The following is a 14,744-nucleotide window of genomic DNA, read 5'->3' as shown; positions in this document are numbered from 1 at the left end:
TCTCTTGGCTACACTGTATGCTGGATGTGGGGCAGACCCTGAGCTGTGCTGCTCTTTGGTGCTGCCATCACTGTGCTTCCAGCAAGGGAGGGGTCCGTGACAGTGGGTGGAACTTGCTTGAAGCTGGTGGAAGATGAGCCTTGATTTACCACTGTTGGATGTATTTTTTTTTAAAACAGCAATAATTAGCCATTTTAAAGAAGGGGTTTACCTGCATAAATGTGCATGCCCATTGTGTATGTGCATCTGTGCACATGTGAGTATGTGCATCTGAGAGTATGTGTTTGCATGGTGAGTGAGTGTGTGTGTGTGTGTGTGTGTGTGTGTGTGTGTGTGTGTGTGTGTAGGAACTGTGCAGCACCCACGAGGCCATCTTCTTGTCAGGCCCAAGGGGCAGCCTTCGAGAGTTGACCTGAGGTGCACGCACGCACACACACAAGCACATGTCATTTGTGATCATGTGCTCATGTGACTATATGTGCCCAAGAAATCACATTCGTGTGTTGCATGTGTGTGAGCTGGTGTGAGTACGTGTGGGCATCTCCATCCATGTATGAATGTGTGCATGTGTATGTTTGTATGTGCACATGAGTAGCAGTGGGAGGGAACCTGTGGGGATGGTTTCTGATCTGGGAGGCACTTTGTGGTAAGAAGCAGGGTCTTGTGGTTGTCTCTCACTATGCCCATTCCTACCCTGCCCTGCCCGGCTCCATGTGAATGTAGCACAACCCCACCAGGCCAGCTGAACCTCTGCTGGTCCTCACCTCTGTCCTCTCCCCCACAGCTGAGGGGAGGGTAGAGGAGCTGGAGGTCCCTTGGACAGGACAGGGATTGGGTTTGGCCAGGGTGCAGAGGGTATGGCACAGTGGTAGGACTCACTGTTGTGGTTTGTTCCTGAATTTGTACTGTGAGCCCATGATGGGGTGGGGTGTCCTGAGACCCCAGGATGTGCCAAAATAGCCCCTAGGGCCAGGTGAAGAGCCGAGTTCCCAAGAAGACAGGCTGGGGGCCCAAGTGGGTGTGTGCCCCTGCCTGCACGGCCCCCAATGCTGCTGTTTTTCAATAAAACCAGAATTGAAGGAACCTGGCTCTGTGCTTTTCTGAGGCACCTCCTGGGGTGGATGTACTGGCTTTCCCTTTCTCTGGGCTTTTTATGCCTGTGTTTGGCTGAGCTGGACACTGGAGCAGGAGTGGAATTATTAAGGCAAGGTTAGGGCCTTGGTATCCTTGTGGAGTTGAGGCCCCTTCCCAAAACTATTACCAAGCTCAACCTCCCATGATGCTCTCTCCCCCACTAGGAAAGAGGGGCTTGAGTTTCTCTCTTCCAGGGATGGTTAGGGGCTGTAGCCTTTCATGATTTCCTAAGCATGGTAGATATAGAGGCAGCAGCCAGACTATAGGACAACTTGGCTGTAGGGTGGAGAGGTAGTGGGGGTGGAGTGGTGGTGAGGGTGGAGGGGTGGGATTGCCTCAGGCCCAGCAGCAACCAGAAGGTTTTACCATATGCTGGTTTCCTATAGTTTTTGGGCAACTGAACTTCAGGTACAGCTGAGACACCTCTGGTCTCAGCCCTACTGTTCTGACCTAGGTCTGGTAGATATTCACCACTGGGCTTATGGGGGTTGGATCCATGAGGAGTTTCACTCTTCTGGACTCTGTGGTGCTGGCAGCCTCCTGCTGTGTGGCTCCATATAACCCCTGCTGCTGTCTACTTGTCTACCAACATGCATCTTAGGAATGGATCCTAAGATGAGATTTGGATCTTCACAGGTATCAGTGTTGGCCAGGTTGAGGGGTAGACGTCTCAGTGAATGAAGACATGCATTCTTTACACCCGTCAGACCCTGTGCAGCTACCAGCCAGTCTTGTCAGTAGGGAGACTCTTGAAGGCTGGGGGAGGGTTTCCAAAACTCAGACACTAAGCTCAGCCCCTGGACATCTTTCTAGGACTTTCCTCTGGAACAATGTAACCATGGCAGTGGTCAGGAGCTGCCCTTCCCAGAGGTAGAGGGACTCGGTGATCTTTTCTTGGGCTTGGGTGACATAACAAAGCCCATCTTTGAAACCTAAGCAGAAGGCTACCTGCCATGAAGCTGGCCTTTTATCTTAAACCTTGTGGTGCCCTCCCAGTGCTAGACATCAGCTCCCTTACTGGACATGGTCCATACTGGATTATGTTGGCACAAAGAAGAATATGGCCTGGGTGGACACTCATCAAGGGCCAAATGCTCAGCTTCTTGACGAGCAGACTGTATGTTGTATACATGGGTGTGTACCCATAGGAAGAAACCACTCGCACATGGATACAGTCAGCTTCTCATTAGGCATTTACTTCAGGTACCCTAGTTGTTCCACAAAGGGTTAATGTAGCCTGTATAGTTTAGCCCTCATAGAGTGCAAGCTTGTGACATGGGAAAAGGCTGTAGGATGGATTGGTGGAAACAAACTCTCTCATTCCACTGTTGCCCAGGGATACAGATACGCAGGATGAAAGAAAAAGCCCTTTATGGGGGTAGGAAGCAGGGACCTCACTGGTTGCTGGACTGTTGCTGGGAGATGGGTCAGGCTGAGCCCAGGGTCTCCTGCAGTGGGGTCAGGTGTCCCCATGAGCGGCCAATACTCAAGTTCACCTTTAGGGGCACCTGTGGGGTGACAACCAGAAATGAGCTCCAAGGAGAAACCCAGCCACCTCCCAGGCCCCATGCAGGTTGATGAGGAAGCAGTGCTCAGGGACACTCATCCCGGCATACATATGGACACTCAGATGTAAAGTCCCATGTTCCCTGTTGTAAGCTCACATGCATGGACCATGGTGGACCTCCCTATCTACCAGGTCTCAGCCAGTGTGTAGGCCTACAGGGCACCCAGGCATGGTGCTTTAGGGCAGGAATGTCTTAGTACAACATGTGCTCACCCTGTCAGGGGGCAGAAGACCCTGACTAAAGGTGGGCTTTTTCACAAGGCATTAGACAAAGCCACCTTGTCAGAAGAAAGGGGCTGGCCCTCAGCTGTTTGCCACAGTCTTCTGCCTCATGAGGGCCCCCTGATGGCAGCTAAATTTAGTTTCCTTGGCTTCAAGCTCCTCCCTCAGCACCTACTTCTTGGTTCACCACAGGCATTGTAGGTGTTGTAGACTACCTCGGTTAGGAGGAGTCCTGCCACCAACTGGGTAAATATGTCGCTCCTTGACTCTGCCACTTGGCCACCTAGAGGCGTGTCATGTCTGGTGTGCTATAGGGTGTCTTTCAATAAAGGGAAAAGTGAGTAGGCAGAGCCTTTTCCAGGAAGATCTCAGAGCCTGTGAGCAGAAGCCAAGGCTGCTCTGAAAGGTGGTCAGCCATCTTCTGTGGCTCTGCTCAGTTCTGAGGGATCCACTGGGCTGGATTCTTTACTAAATGAAAAGATGTGTTTCTGGTACCATCTGGGTGGCTCTACAGGTTTCAAGGCCCCCACCTGTGCTCACTGCCTGGTTACCCATACTGCTCTGGGGAGCCTATGCTGAGACATCCAAAGGTCTTTTCTTGACAAGAACCCAGAACTACCTCTAAGCAGTGTCTAGGCAGGTGAGAGTGGGCTTGTGCTTAGACGTGTCCTGGGGTGCACTTGGAGTAGGTGGGCCTGGTGCTCACACCTTCAGTGATGCTGAGTCTCAGGGAAGAGGTTTAGCCAGAGGCTGGTAGGAGAAACAGCAGATACCCATGGTGGTGGCTTCTTACCAGGGAGCAGCCAAGTAGGAAAGGGTTCCTCAGCAGGGCAAGTGTGGGCTGGAAGGGCAGTAGTCCTGGTGCATAAGACTGAAATTTGCCTTCCTCCTTGCCCTCCTGGCCTCTGGGGCTGGGATAGTGCCTTCTTGCCCACCCTGAGCTGACTCGGGTATAAGGGATAGAGCAGCGATGCTGGGCAGATGTGTTTCCTTACCTGCAGCTGCAGTTCCAAGGTCTGTACCTGTTGCAAGGACTCCATGATCCTTCTGACAAGAGCTAGAACAGGAAAGCAGTTGCTTACAGGCTGTGTAGGTCAAGGTCTGGCCAGCCTTCTGGCTTCCAGGCCCCAAGAGTTGAGGATTGAGGAACCTACAGGCTTAATGCTGCCTGAACCAAGGTACCCGATTGCTTCTTGGATCTACAAGTCACTCAAACCCTTGATCCTCTCATGTAAAAGCTTGTTCAACTCCCAGTGTGCGCATCCATGGCTCAGAATGTAGCTTAAAGGACCCTCAGCCCACCGTTCTGGTCACTGTACTGAATGAGCTGGCCCCACCCTTCTACCCCAGCACTTCACAGAAGTGGCAGGCCAACTGAGACAGGTAGGTGTTGTGGCCACACCAGCAGTTCTGGCTGTGATGGTAGAGCTAGGAGGAGGTACCAGGTTATTCTTCCTAGTCCAAATAGTCTGGGCATGGAAGGCCATTATCTTTGATGCTTTTGGCAAAGGCCTAATGTTCTTGTCATGCCTCTGAAGGTGTCGTTGTGGCCCTGACTGTGCGATCTATCGTGGGAGTTTGAGCCATAGATGTTTGTGCACAGAAGCTTCATGGCTGTTCTGGAGCACTAGACATATATCGTCTCTTACTAGGGTCACCAAGTAAGCTGACAGCTGGGAGAAGCCTTGAGAGACTGAGAGGAGAAGCTTCAAGGAGATAGGAAATTTCCTAACTGTTGGATACACCACCCACTGTGCTCCCCTAGACGCACCTGCAAACTCAGGGATCTGAGTATCTTCTACTTCAAACAGCAGCTCATCATGGATTTGGGCAACTAACCTGGAGAGGAAGGAAGTCACTTGGGAGTGTGGATACCTCCACACTGGACCTAAGGTTGTCCTTCAACGTTCCTTATAGGTTGGTTGGTATTTGGCTTATAAAGAGTGTGGCTCTGTGTGGAATAGGTTATAGTCATCCTGGCACTATGGTCTGGGATTGCTTACCACCAGACAGCTCCAAGATGTAGACAGGAGGGGCCAGGAGAGAAGGAGACACGACTTCTGGAGAGCTGTCCAGCCCCTGACCAGGCTGAGCATTTTATGCTCATGGAAGACTGGTAGAGCAGAAAAAGAACTCCCCAGGGAAAGCAAAACACATGGGACCTATTCATGTTCCCTAGTTCCCTCCCTACTCTGCATACCTGTGGCTGTCCTGGAACTCACTCTGCAGACCACACTGGCCTTGAACTCAGAGATTCATCTGTCTCTGCCTCCCAAGGACTGGGATAAAAGGCATAAGCCACCACACCACCACCAGCTGCCATGTTCCCCACTTTCCACTGACAGGGATTTGATGATGCACAAAGGGGCAGCAGTGCTGAGGAGGGTTAGGAGAGCTACTCCTGCTGGGAGCAGGGAGACTAAATCTAGAATGTGTTGGGAATGTACCCCCAGCTTAGAGGAAGCGATGGGCACTTTTTAAAAAAAATTTTTTAAAAGTCTTAAAATACTCAACAGAACTTGAAAAACTTTAAAATTTTAAGGTACAAAGCCACATCGGATATGGGTATTTTGGGTGGTCCATACAGTATTGAACATGTACTCTGGGGCACCAAGCCACAGCTCTAGTTGAACTTGGCTTTGAGGGCTGCCCAGATTTCCCTTTCTCCACAGTCCTGTATGGCTTCCTTAGCTCCTTCTGGCATCAGTAGGAATCTAGAAAGCAGTGCTTTGTTGAGTAAGCATGTTGGAGGAGCAGGCACAGACTTGCCCAGGATGAGAAGTGAAATGCTGGGAATATCTGGGTACTCAACCCAGACCTAAGTTAGCACATGTGCTAGCTTGTTCAAACCTAGGCTCCCTGAAGGGTGGGATCCTAGTGCCCAAGCTTCCCAGGGAGATGACATTTCAGAATCCTGTGAATGTGTACTCCCCAGGCTTGGTGCTAGCATTTTTGTGGGTGCACACTCAGGGCTGGAGTCTGTAGTACATGAGGTAGGGATGGTCACCAGGACCTATAGACCTCAAGGAAGGGTTGAGGGCATAGAAGGATCCCATGTGCTCTGTCCTCTATGGTTCTTGCTCTGTCTCATGGATGGGACTCTGAAGGCAACAATCACATGCCATATGTCTCCCACTGCTGTTTGCCCTGTTCTCCTGTGGTAGCTAGAAGCTGAGGCTTCACAGGGAAGTTGTAGCAATTCCCTTATGACAGCAGTGATATTGGGATCTGATGGTGCTCACTGGCAAGAAGGAAGAAGCAGCCTTTAAATGTCTGAGTAGAGTAGCCATGATGGTACTTGACAGCAGAGTTCTATGCTGAACTGTCCATCTGTCTTCTCTGTTACCCTTTTGCTGATGAATGGGAAAGAGAAAGGGCTACATTCTCAGCATGCATAGATTTCTTCTATGGTGGGGTGTCCCAGAGGTCATCTGTTTTCCCACTCCCAGGAAGACATGTAAAGGGTTGCTTTGACCATTACTACCTTTCTCTTGCCTAGAAGGTGCTATGATCATCAGAGCAGCCACGTCTATCATGACATCAAAGGGAAAGGGCCTGAGCTTCAAAAATAAAGCCAGCAACCTCTGTGCCTTGGACTTCTCAGGCAGGACAACAGTATACCTTTTTGAGCCCAGGCTACTGTAGCCAGGCCATTGTTACTAGAGGCCAACAAATGCACATCCTAAAGAGTGTGCAGGCATGAGCAGACTATGGAATAGTGAAGTATACATTCGCTATTCCTCAGAGACATTCTCACAGGGGTATCTTTGTGTCTTATGTACTGCCTCTGGCTAGGGCACCAATACTTCCCTTCCAGAAGTCCGACTGTAGCAGGACAGGACAGGGACTAAACTGTAGTACTGATGTGTTTCCTTAAACTAACATCAAGGTGTTTGGCAGGCCTTGGCTCCCAAGTGGAATACTTTTCAAATGGGCAGAAACTCCAGAAGAGGCACTTGCAACTCTGTCCAGATTTAGCAGAAGTGCCTTCACACTTCCTGAAATCACACCGTGCAATCTGAGCTGCCAGTGTGGCAGGACCTAATAAGTGTGACTGTTAGTCACTCACACACCACCATCACAGACACAGAGACATCACACTTTCATTGGAAGCTGGGGCACAGGGACGAACAGGAGAAACAGAAGAATGCAGGCTTAGACCACCCAGGCTCCCAGAAGGAGGGCATGCCTCCATAGCATATATCTGCTCTACAGAGGGCACAGAGCTACTGTATCTGCATCTGGTTGACCTGACACAGGCAGACAGATCCTGGTTCATTTGAGAGAACTTTCCAGAAGGGACTAATCTCATCCCTTTGACAAGAGCCTGCTAGGAAGCTCCCTCCTATAGCACACTCTAGCCATACTGAGTTCTTTGTGGTTCCCTCCTAGAAGTACATTTGTGTGGTAGTATAAGGGAGGAGACTCTGAGGCCTGGGAGGACACCTAGCCCTAGCTTGGCTCTGCCTGGATTTGGACAAGGTACATGCTGCTTATTGTCTCATTTCCTCTTCTCTGTATTCCTGAGTCAGATTCTCTGTGCTCACATTTTGGAAAGGTATTCCCACCAAGGAGACCCTAAGCCTTAATATGCCAACACCTTTCAACAATTCCAAAACAGCAACAGAAAGGCACCTTGCTAGCCTTGCATGTGGTAGATGCCGTGCTATGTGCTGTCAGTACACACACCTCAGGCAAGAACTGAAAGAAGGATGCTTTCTGAATTTAGGAAATTTCAGAATACAACATGCACAGCCCAAGTGAAGCTAGAAGCTAGAGGTTATCTCCAGAACAGTGGGAGTGGGTAGATGTACAGACCTTCAGGAATTGCAGGGAATTGGGAGGGAATCACTGAGACTACTAGGCAGAAGACAGGAAGGGTGACAAGAGAAACCAGGTGGGCTCAAACTTTGCATAGTCTGCTCCCAGCTAACTCTTGGCCATGCCTGGAGCAATGCTGTGCTGTAGTGTCTGCACCTCCCTCTGAGACACTTCCCAGAGGAAGTTTGCAGCTTCCTAACCTCTTTCTTTTTAGTAAAAACATGTCTGGAATAGAGCTGCAAAAGGCAGTGGACAACAGGGCTTGAGGCTAGGCCTCCTGCCTTCAGCTATGTATGGCACCAACCCATAGTGCACACTCCTGTGCCAAGGTGTGAAAATCACCCAAGAACACAGGTACAAGGCCAAAAAGGACAGAGGAAATGTTTGAAGAAATAAAGTTTTGAAAGAAAGATGAGAGAATGCTGATAGGGAAAATTAATACCTTGAGTATGAAGTATATTTCAGGCCAATAGAAAATGGTGAGCGTGGTGAGGAATGCCCATAGCAAGTAGGTTTCCATGTCCCCAAAGCCCTCTTGGGGCCACTACATAGGGAGGGGTCCATGAGACCCTTTTCATATTTCCACCTAGGGAAGCTGTGTTCTTCCTACAGGAGCTTTCCCGGGAGCAAAGGTGCTGACCCACTTAGGCAGTGATATGGGCACCCTGGTGTGCAAAGGCCCATGGGAGGGGCTTGGGGTCCTTAGGGTAAGATGGAGGGTAGATAGTATGGTAGGCAGAAGGAATAATGCCCTTTTGGCACCTGACAAATCTCTCTGGCAGAAGTTCAAGGCTGGGCCCAGAAAAAAAATGACTACTTCACTGACCTGGCTGTCAGGGTCGGGGATGTGGCTACTGCAGCAAAGATGCGAATCATGGCTAGCTTACAGAGGTCTGCGGCTGAGCCTGTGGACACAAAGGGTTCTGTTTTAGTGCCTGAGGTATGTGGCACACAGTGTCTGAGCTGTTACAGAGACATTTCCCACATAAGACACTGCTTACTCTCCTGGCTAACAATGAAGGCGTTTTTGCAAGTGGAAGCAAACCACGTTTCTTCCAGGCAGCAGTTGCTTGCTTCTCAGTGCTGAGAAAACTTGACACCAGCCAGATTCTCAGGTACAATAGAGGGGTCTCGACCCAGGTCAAGTAACCCATTTCTAGGACTGGCTGTGTTGCTCATGAAGCTCCTAAAGACTCAGATTTCTGCTTTTAGAGGGGGAACAGAATGGCCTCCATGGGTCATGGGAGGCCATCTCTTTATTTCATTTTTTTCCTATACAGGTCTAGCTATTTACTTAGTTCATGATGGCTTCAATGTTTCTGTTTTAGCTTGCAATCCTAGGGTTAGTGTTAGAGGTGTGCCTCACCAGATCCTTCCAAAACCGTCTTAGACACAAGCACAGCTCTGCCACCCGTCCACAGCTGTGATGACACTTCCTGCCAGGTAGGGCAGGTGAGGGTGGTGAGGCCCATGCAGGAGAGTTTCAGAGAATGAATACCACAACAAACCTCCAAATACCCGAGGAGCAGGAAACACAGACCTGCAGGGAAGGAGCCACACACAGTGGCAGGCTAGGGGCTCTGGTACCTTGTACCACAAAGTTTACTGCCTGTCGCTCTGCTTGTGCCCGAAGCTGCTGGTTCTGTGCACAGATCCTCGGGAGAGGCCTCCTTCTACCCAAGATGGATGCCACATAGCCTAGGGTAGAGGAAGGAAAAGACAAGAGACAGGAAAAGTGGCGTAGCACCGAGAGCACTGTGCCTCCTCACTCTCCCCTCTACCACTCACAAGGCTGTCCCAAGTATTCCCAGGGCAGATGGCTTCTGTAGGAGAGTAAGACCCAGCTGTCAGGCTTACTCTTTTCTCCTCTGTCACTAAGATCTCACACAAAACAAAAAAGGGCAGTTTTTTTTTTTTTTTATTCTATGGAAGTCCAAAGCCATATATAGGTATTAGGCACAGGAGCCATTCAAGAGTGAATGACAGGGGTTGGGGATTTAGCTCAGTGATAGAGCACTTGCCTAGCAAGTGCAAGGCCCTGGGTTCAGTCCTCAGCTCCGAAAAAAAAGAAAAAAAAAAGAGTGAATGACAGCTGGAATATAGAGCAAGAAGCAGTGAGTATGACTTCACATGAATGTAGTTCGAGGTCTTCTGGGCTAAGCTTACATGGCTTGGGGCTCTTAGGAAATGCAGAAAAGGTAGGGAAGGGCTGGCTTAGTAGTTAAGAGCACTTATTCTTCCAGAAGATCTGGGTTTACTTCCTGGCGTCCACATCACAGCTACCATGTGTAACTCTAGGCCCAGGGGATTTGACATCCTCTTCTGGCCTCTGAGGGTACTGCATGCTTGTGGTTCATAGGCATATATACAAGCACATATATACAGGCAAAACAATTATACACACAAAACAAGAATAAATAAATAAATAAATAAATAAATAAATAAATAAATAAATATAAGAGCACATAAAATCCCACTATGTTGGGGTATTAGTTGGGGTTCTCTAGCATAACAGAACTTACAGAATGAATCTCTATTTATAGAGGGGATTTGTTAGAATGACACATATGCTGCAGTCCAACTAATCCAACAATGGCTGACTTGAACACAAAGTCCAGGAGTCAGTAGTTGCTCAGTCTATGAGACTAGATGTCTCAGTTGGTCTTCAGTAGATGCTGGAATCCCAAGGAGGTAGGTTCTAATGCCAGTAAAGGAATGGAATTACCGGCAAGGCCAGAGCAAGTATGCAAAGAGTAAAACTTTTCTTTTTCTATGTTTTTATGTGGGTTTCCAGAGAAGTTTGGCCCAGATTATGGGTCCCAGCTCAAATGATCTGAATTAGAGGTGTGTGTGTCTTCATATCTCAAAGATTCAGATTAAACATGGATTGCACTACTTCAAATAAGCAAAAATATATCTCATAGGTGTACCCTCCATTTTTGGGTTTTAATTAATCTTAGATGTAGTCAAGGTGACAAAAAAATGAATAGAATAGTCATTACAAATCTACTCCTTGTCAACCTGACACACAACCATATCTCTTTATATCATGCTTAATTCATTTCCAAATAAAAAATAATCAGGTCATAATAATACCTAAACACAATATAACTACCCAACATATAATTACAAATGCATTCTATATTTAATGGGTCATAATTACACCTACAATGATATAACCATCCCTTGCACAACCATAAATACAGACTAAATTTAGAATAGGTGGCAATGTCCCTCAAGGGATATTCTTTTACTGTCTCAAACTTTAATATGGCAACCATGATATTCTCTTGATACTACATCATAAGATAAAGAAATTAAGGAAAGAAAACATAAATATCTGTACAAACGCATATTTAACAAAATTCAGCAGAAACACTCATGTCAATTATAATCCTTATTTCTGTAACTAGTCATGTGGACTTAGCTAGTCTTTATAACTACTTCCCTGTGCTACCCATTCTGTATTTCCTCTACCTTCAGGCAAGAACCTGAGCAGGCCCTTCTGTTCAGGAAGGAGTTACTCAGACTCCCATTTCTGGCAGGCCTGTGGATTAGGTTATTGTAGTTTCCCACTGACTGTAATCACAGAACCTGGTAACTTCAAGAGACACCCTAAAGGATATCCTGCATTCCAGACATAATCTTTCTTACCTCCATTGTGGAGAAACAATCCAACGTCCTTATGGTAATCTGGATCAACTACCCTTCTTAACACTGTTATTCTTTTCTTAGCCTGTTGGCTTAAGAGCATTAGAAACACAAACATGGCCAGGGTGAAGTCTGAACTTCTATTTTAGTAGAATGTTTGCTGTGTCTCCGGGCTGGAGCACTCCCTATTCAGGAACCATTACTTCTAAGACAACAGAATTTAAGGTTGAGGGAACAAGAAAAAAATTTCCTAGTGGGTCACTCCAGGTTATAGTGAGTAGAACTACTCCCTTTTCTATTCCTTGCTTTCTGGACCCATGAATCTTGGCTATGGGAGATGCTGATTCAAAGCATATACTGCCTTCTAAAGAACTCTGCCCAGCCTTCCATGCTGCTGCCACCTAACTGGTGTTGTAACTGTGTCTTCAAAAGGCCACTCCATCTTTCTTTCAGGTCAGGTGCTTTAGGGTGGTGGGGGGCATGGAAGACCAGTGGATTCCATGATTGCGGGCTCACTGTTAACCTTCTCTGGCTGTGAAGTTCCTTGGTCAGAAACAATACAGTGTAGAATATTATGATGGTAAATAAGTCCATTATGAAAGTTTTTACAGTAGAAGCATTATATACAAGAAATGCAAATCAATAATAAGAATAAGTATCCAGTAAGAACAATTGTCCTTTCTACAAAGGAAGTGGTTCAATGTAGTCAGTCTGCCACCAGATTGCTGGCTGCTCATACTGGTGAATGATGCTGTATCTGGGGTTCAGTGTTGGTATTTACTGTTGGCAGTAGCTGTATCCAAGTCAGCCTTGATGAGTGGAAGTCCATGTTGTTGAGGTCATGCATAACCTCATCTCTGCCACCACGGTCACTTTATTCATGGGCCCATTGGGCAATGCCAAGAATGGCTGGAGAAAGAGACTGACTGTCCACATAACGAGTCATTTTATCTATCTGGTTACTGAACTCCTTAGCTGCAGTCACCTTTTGGTGACACGGGACACAAGTATCTTCACATTCTTCACCCATTTGGAGGATCTATCCCATACTTCTTCCTCAGATGCCTTTCTCACCAATTTTCTAACCATGTTCTTTCCAAATCCATTACCATCCAGCCAGTCCACTGGCTACAGCCCATGCATCAAATGCATATATCTGGTCATTTCTACTTCCAAACAAAATATATGATCATGTGTACTGCTCAAAGTTCTGCCTACTATGAAGACTTCCCTTCTGTGGTTTCTCAGGGTTGTCTTAGAAAGGGGCTGTGATGCTGCAGCTGTCCATGTCTGGATGGTGCCTGTATAGCATGCAGAACCACCAATAAACCAGGCGGCAGTTTTCTCTTCCAGTGTCAACTAATCATAGGGAACACCCCATGAAGCACAGCAGAAGGCATTGTAATGGGAGTAGAAACCATAGACTTTTGGGCAACTTATTCGAATAACTTGCTTGTGCCTCCAGGACCTGATCATGAATAGACCTGATCATGAATATTTCACTTCCACTTGATAATAGACTGCTGCTGTGCCCATCCTACTTAATGACTTTGTAGGTCAGATAACACCCAGCTCATGAGGTTGTAGCTCAGGTCACATGGTAACTTGGTGGCTCCAATAAGACCCAATAGCAGTCCAACAGCTTTCCAAGGGAGAACAGTTGTCTACAGATGATAGTATAGCCTTGTTCCAAAATCCCGAAGCACTCTTCTGTGATTCACCTATACAGGCTTGTCAAAGGCTCCAAAGAGCAGCCCTATTTGCCACTGAAACCTCAAGTGTCTTTGGGTCAGCTGGATCATATGGTCTAAGTGACAGTGACATAGCAGCCTGGACTTGTTAAAAAGCCTTCTCCTATTCCAGTCCCTGTATAAAGCTAGCAACTTTCTGAGTCACTTGGTATATAGGCCAGAGTAACATATCCAAGTAATGATTGTGAGATCTCTAGAATCCAACAGGCCACTAAACATTGTGGTGGGAGGGGCCAGGTCCAATATGTGTTCTTCACCATGGAAGGAATAGCTCTGCATGGCCCACATCACTGGCCTCCTAAGAATTTCACTGAGGTAGTGAATTTCTAATTGGATTTACCATCTTCTGATATGCATTTGTAACCAATGAGTTCAAAGTGGTTGCTATCTACTGTTTACTTGATCTAATCAGAATAATGTTGTCAATATAGTCTATCAATGTGATATTTAGTGGAAAAGACAGATGATCAAGATCCCTTCTGACCAGGCTATGACACAGGGTTGGAGAGTTAGTATATTCTTGAGTAAAACTGCAAAGGTTTATTGTTGGACTTGCCAACTGAAAGCGAATTGCTTCTGGTAGTCCTTATGGACAGGTACTGAGAAAAAGGCATTTGCTAGATCAATAGCTACATACCAGGTACTAGATGTGGCAATTTGTTCAAGTAAGTAAAGTGGAAACTTAAGGGTTCTTTGGAAAGTCAGTGTATTGGATGGCTTTTTGCTGGGGCAATCATGTGAACGAGTGTTTTCCTGAAGTGGACACAGGAAAAGACCAAGACAGACTTGTGAAGGAATGTTTTGCTGAAGCAGACACAGGAGAGAGGATGTTCTGTTAAAGCAAGCACATGAAAGGACACATGATGAAGGATTCTTCTACAACAGCATGCATGTGCTGGTCTATCTTACACTGCATAGTTGAGCTGTATTTCTTGGACTCCATAGAGAGGAACACACCACAGACTTCTAGTGATCTGCTGCAGCTTCTTGCTGCTTTAGTGGACTGGAGCCAATTAGCAGAGTGGTGTCAGCTGAGAAAGATGCACACGCTGAGGCAAGACACACGCTGAGGCAAGCCTGTGGAGGACGCATGGTCTTTGGAAGATTTAAATAGCATTCGATGGTAGTGATGGAGGCTGAGCTAGGCTTGCTCATAGAGCTAGCTGTGCAACACTTGTGGGGTTCACATCTTATAGAGCTCACTGTGCAACACTTGTGGGGCTCACATCTTAACTGATTTTGACTTCCCTGAGAGAAGCACAACCAAGAACTCCTCCTGGGATCCCTCTGGGTACCTGCTGTTGACTGGAGCTGAGGCTGAGGCCTGGCTGTCTCTGCTAGGTAGCACCACTGCTGCTGATTCGTGTTTGCTGTCCCAACTCTACTGACCTGGACTGCTGGTGCATCCATGAAGTGTTTGCCAGTGGATTGCACTGCTGCTGCTGACCTGTGAACTGAACCGTTGACTTCCAGACAACACAGACGGGAGTTGTTCCAAAGAATTCTTCTAAACAGATCCACTCCCCCCTTTTACCCCCTGTATCCTTTCTCTCCACTACCTCTGGTGAGTGGTGGGCTACAAGGTTAAAGTGTTTAAG

At 47.3% G+C, this 14,744-nt stretch overlaps 1 protein-coding gene across 2 annotated transcripts in view; it reads right to left on the bottom strand.

The window, feature by feature from the left end:
• Nucleotides 1-2,309: 2,309 nt before the first annotated feature.
• The window catches only part of Poln (DNA polymerase nu), a 172,225-nt gene continuing 159,790 nt past the window's right edge, over nt 2,310-14,744 (bottom strand). For both annotated transcript variants that reach the window (NM_001428930.1, NM_001428931.1), the window contains 5 exon segments: nt 2,310-2,642; nt 3,919-3,980; nt 4,695-4,762; nt 8,571-8,649; nt 9,332-9,442. In NM_001428930.1, the coding sequence (NP_001415859.1) occupies nt 2,562-2,642; nt 3,919-3,980; nt 4,695-4,762; nt 8,571-8,649; nt 9,332-9,442 (401 nt within the window). In that variant the 3' untranslated portion in view covers nt 2,310-2,561.

Source organism: Rattus norvegicus, chromosome 14 (assembly GCF_021556685.1).
Source record: "Rattus norvegicus strain SHRSP/BbbUtx chromosome 14, alternate assembly SHRSP_T2T, whole genome shotgun sequence".
Classification (NCBI taxonomy): domain Eukaryota; kingdom Metazoa; phylum Chordata; class Mammalia; order Rodentia; family Muridae; genus Rattus; species Rattus norvegicus.
The sequence above is the reverse complement of the archived record's forward strand: the minus strand, read 5'-3'. Positions and strand labels throughout refer to the sequence as shown.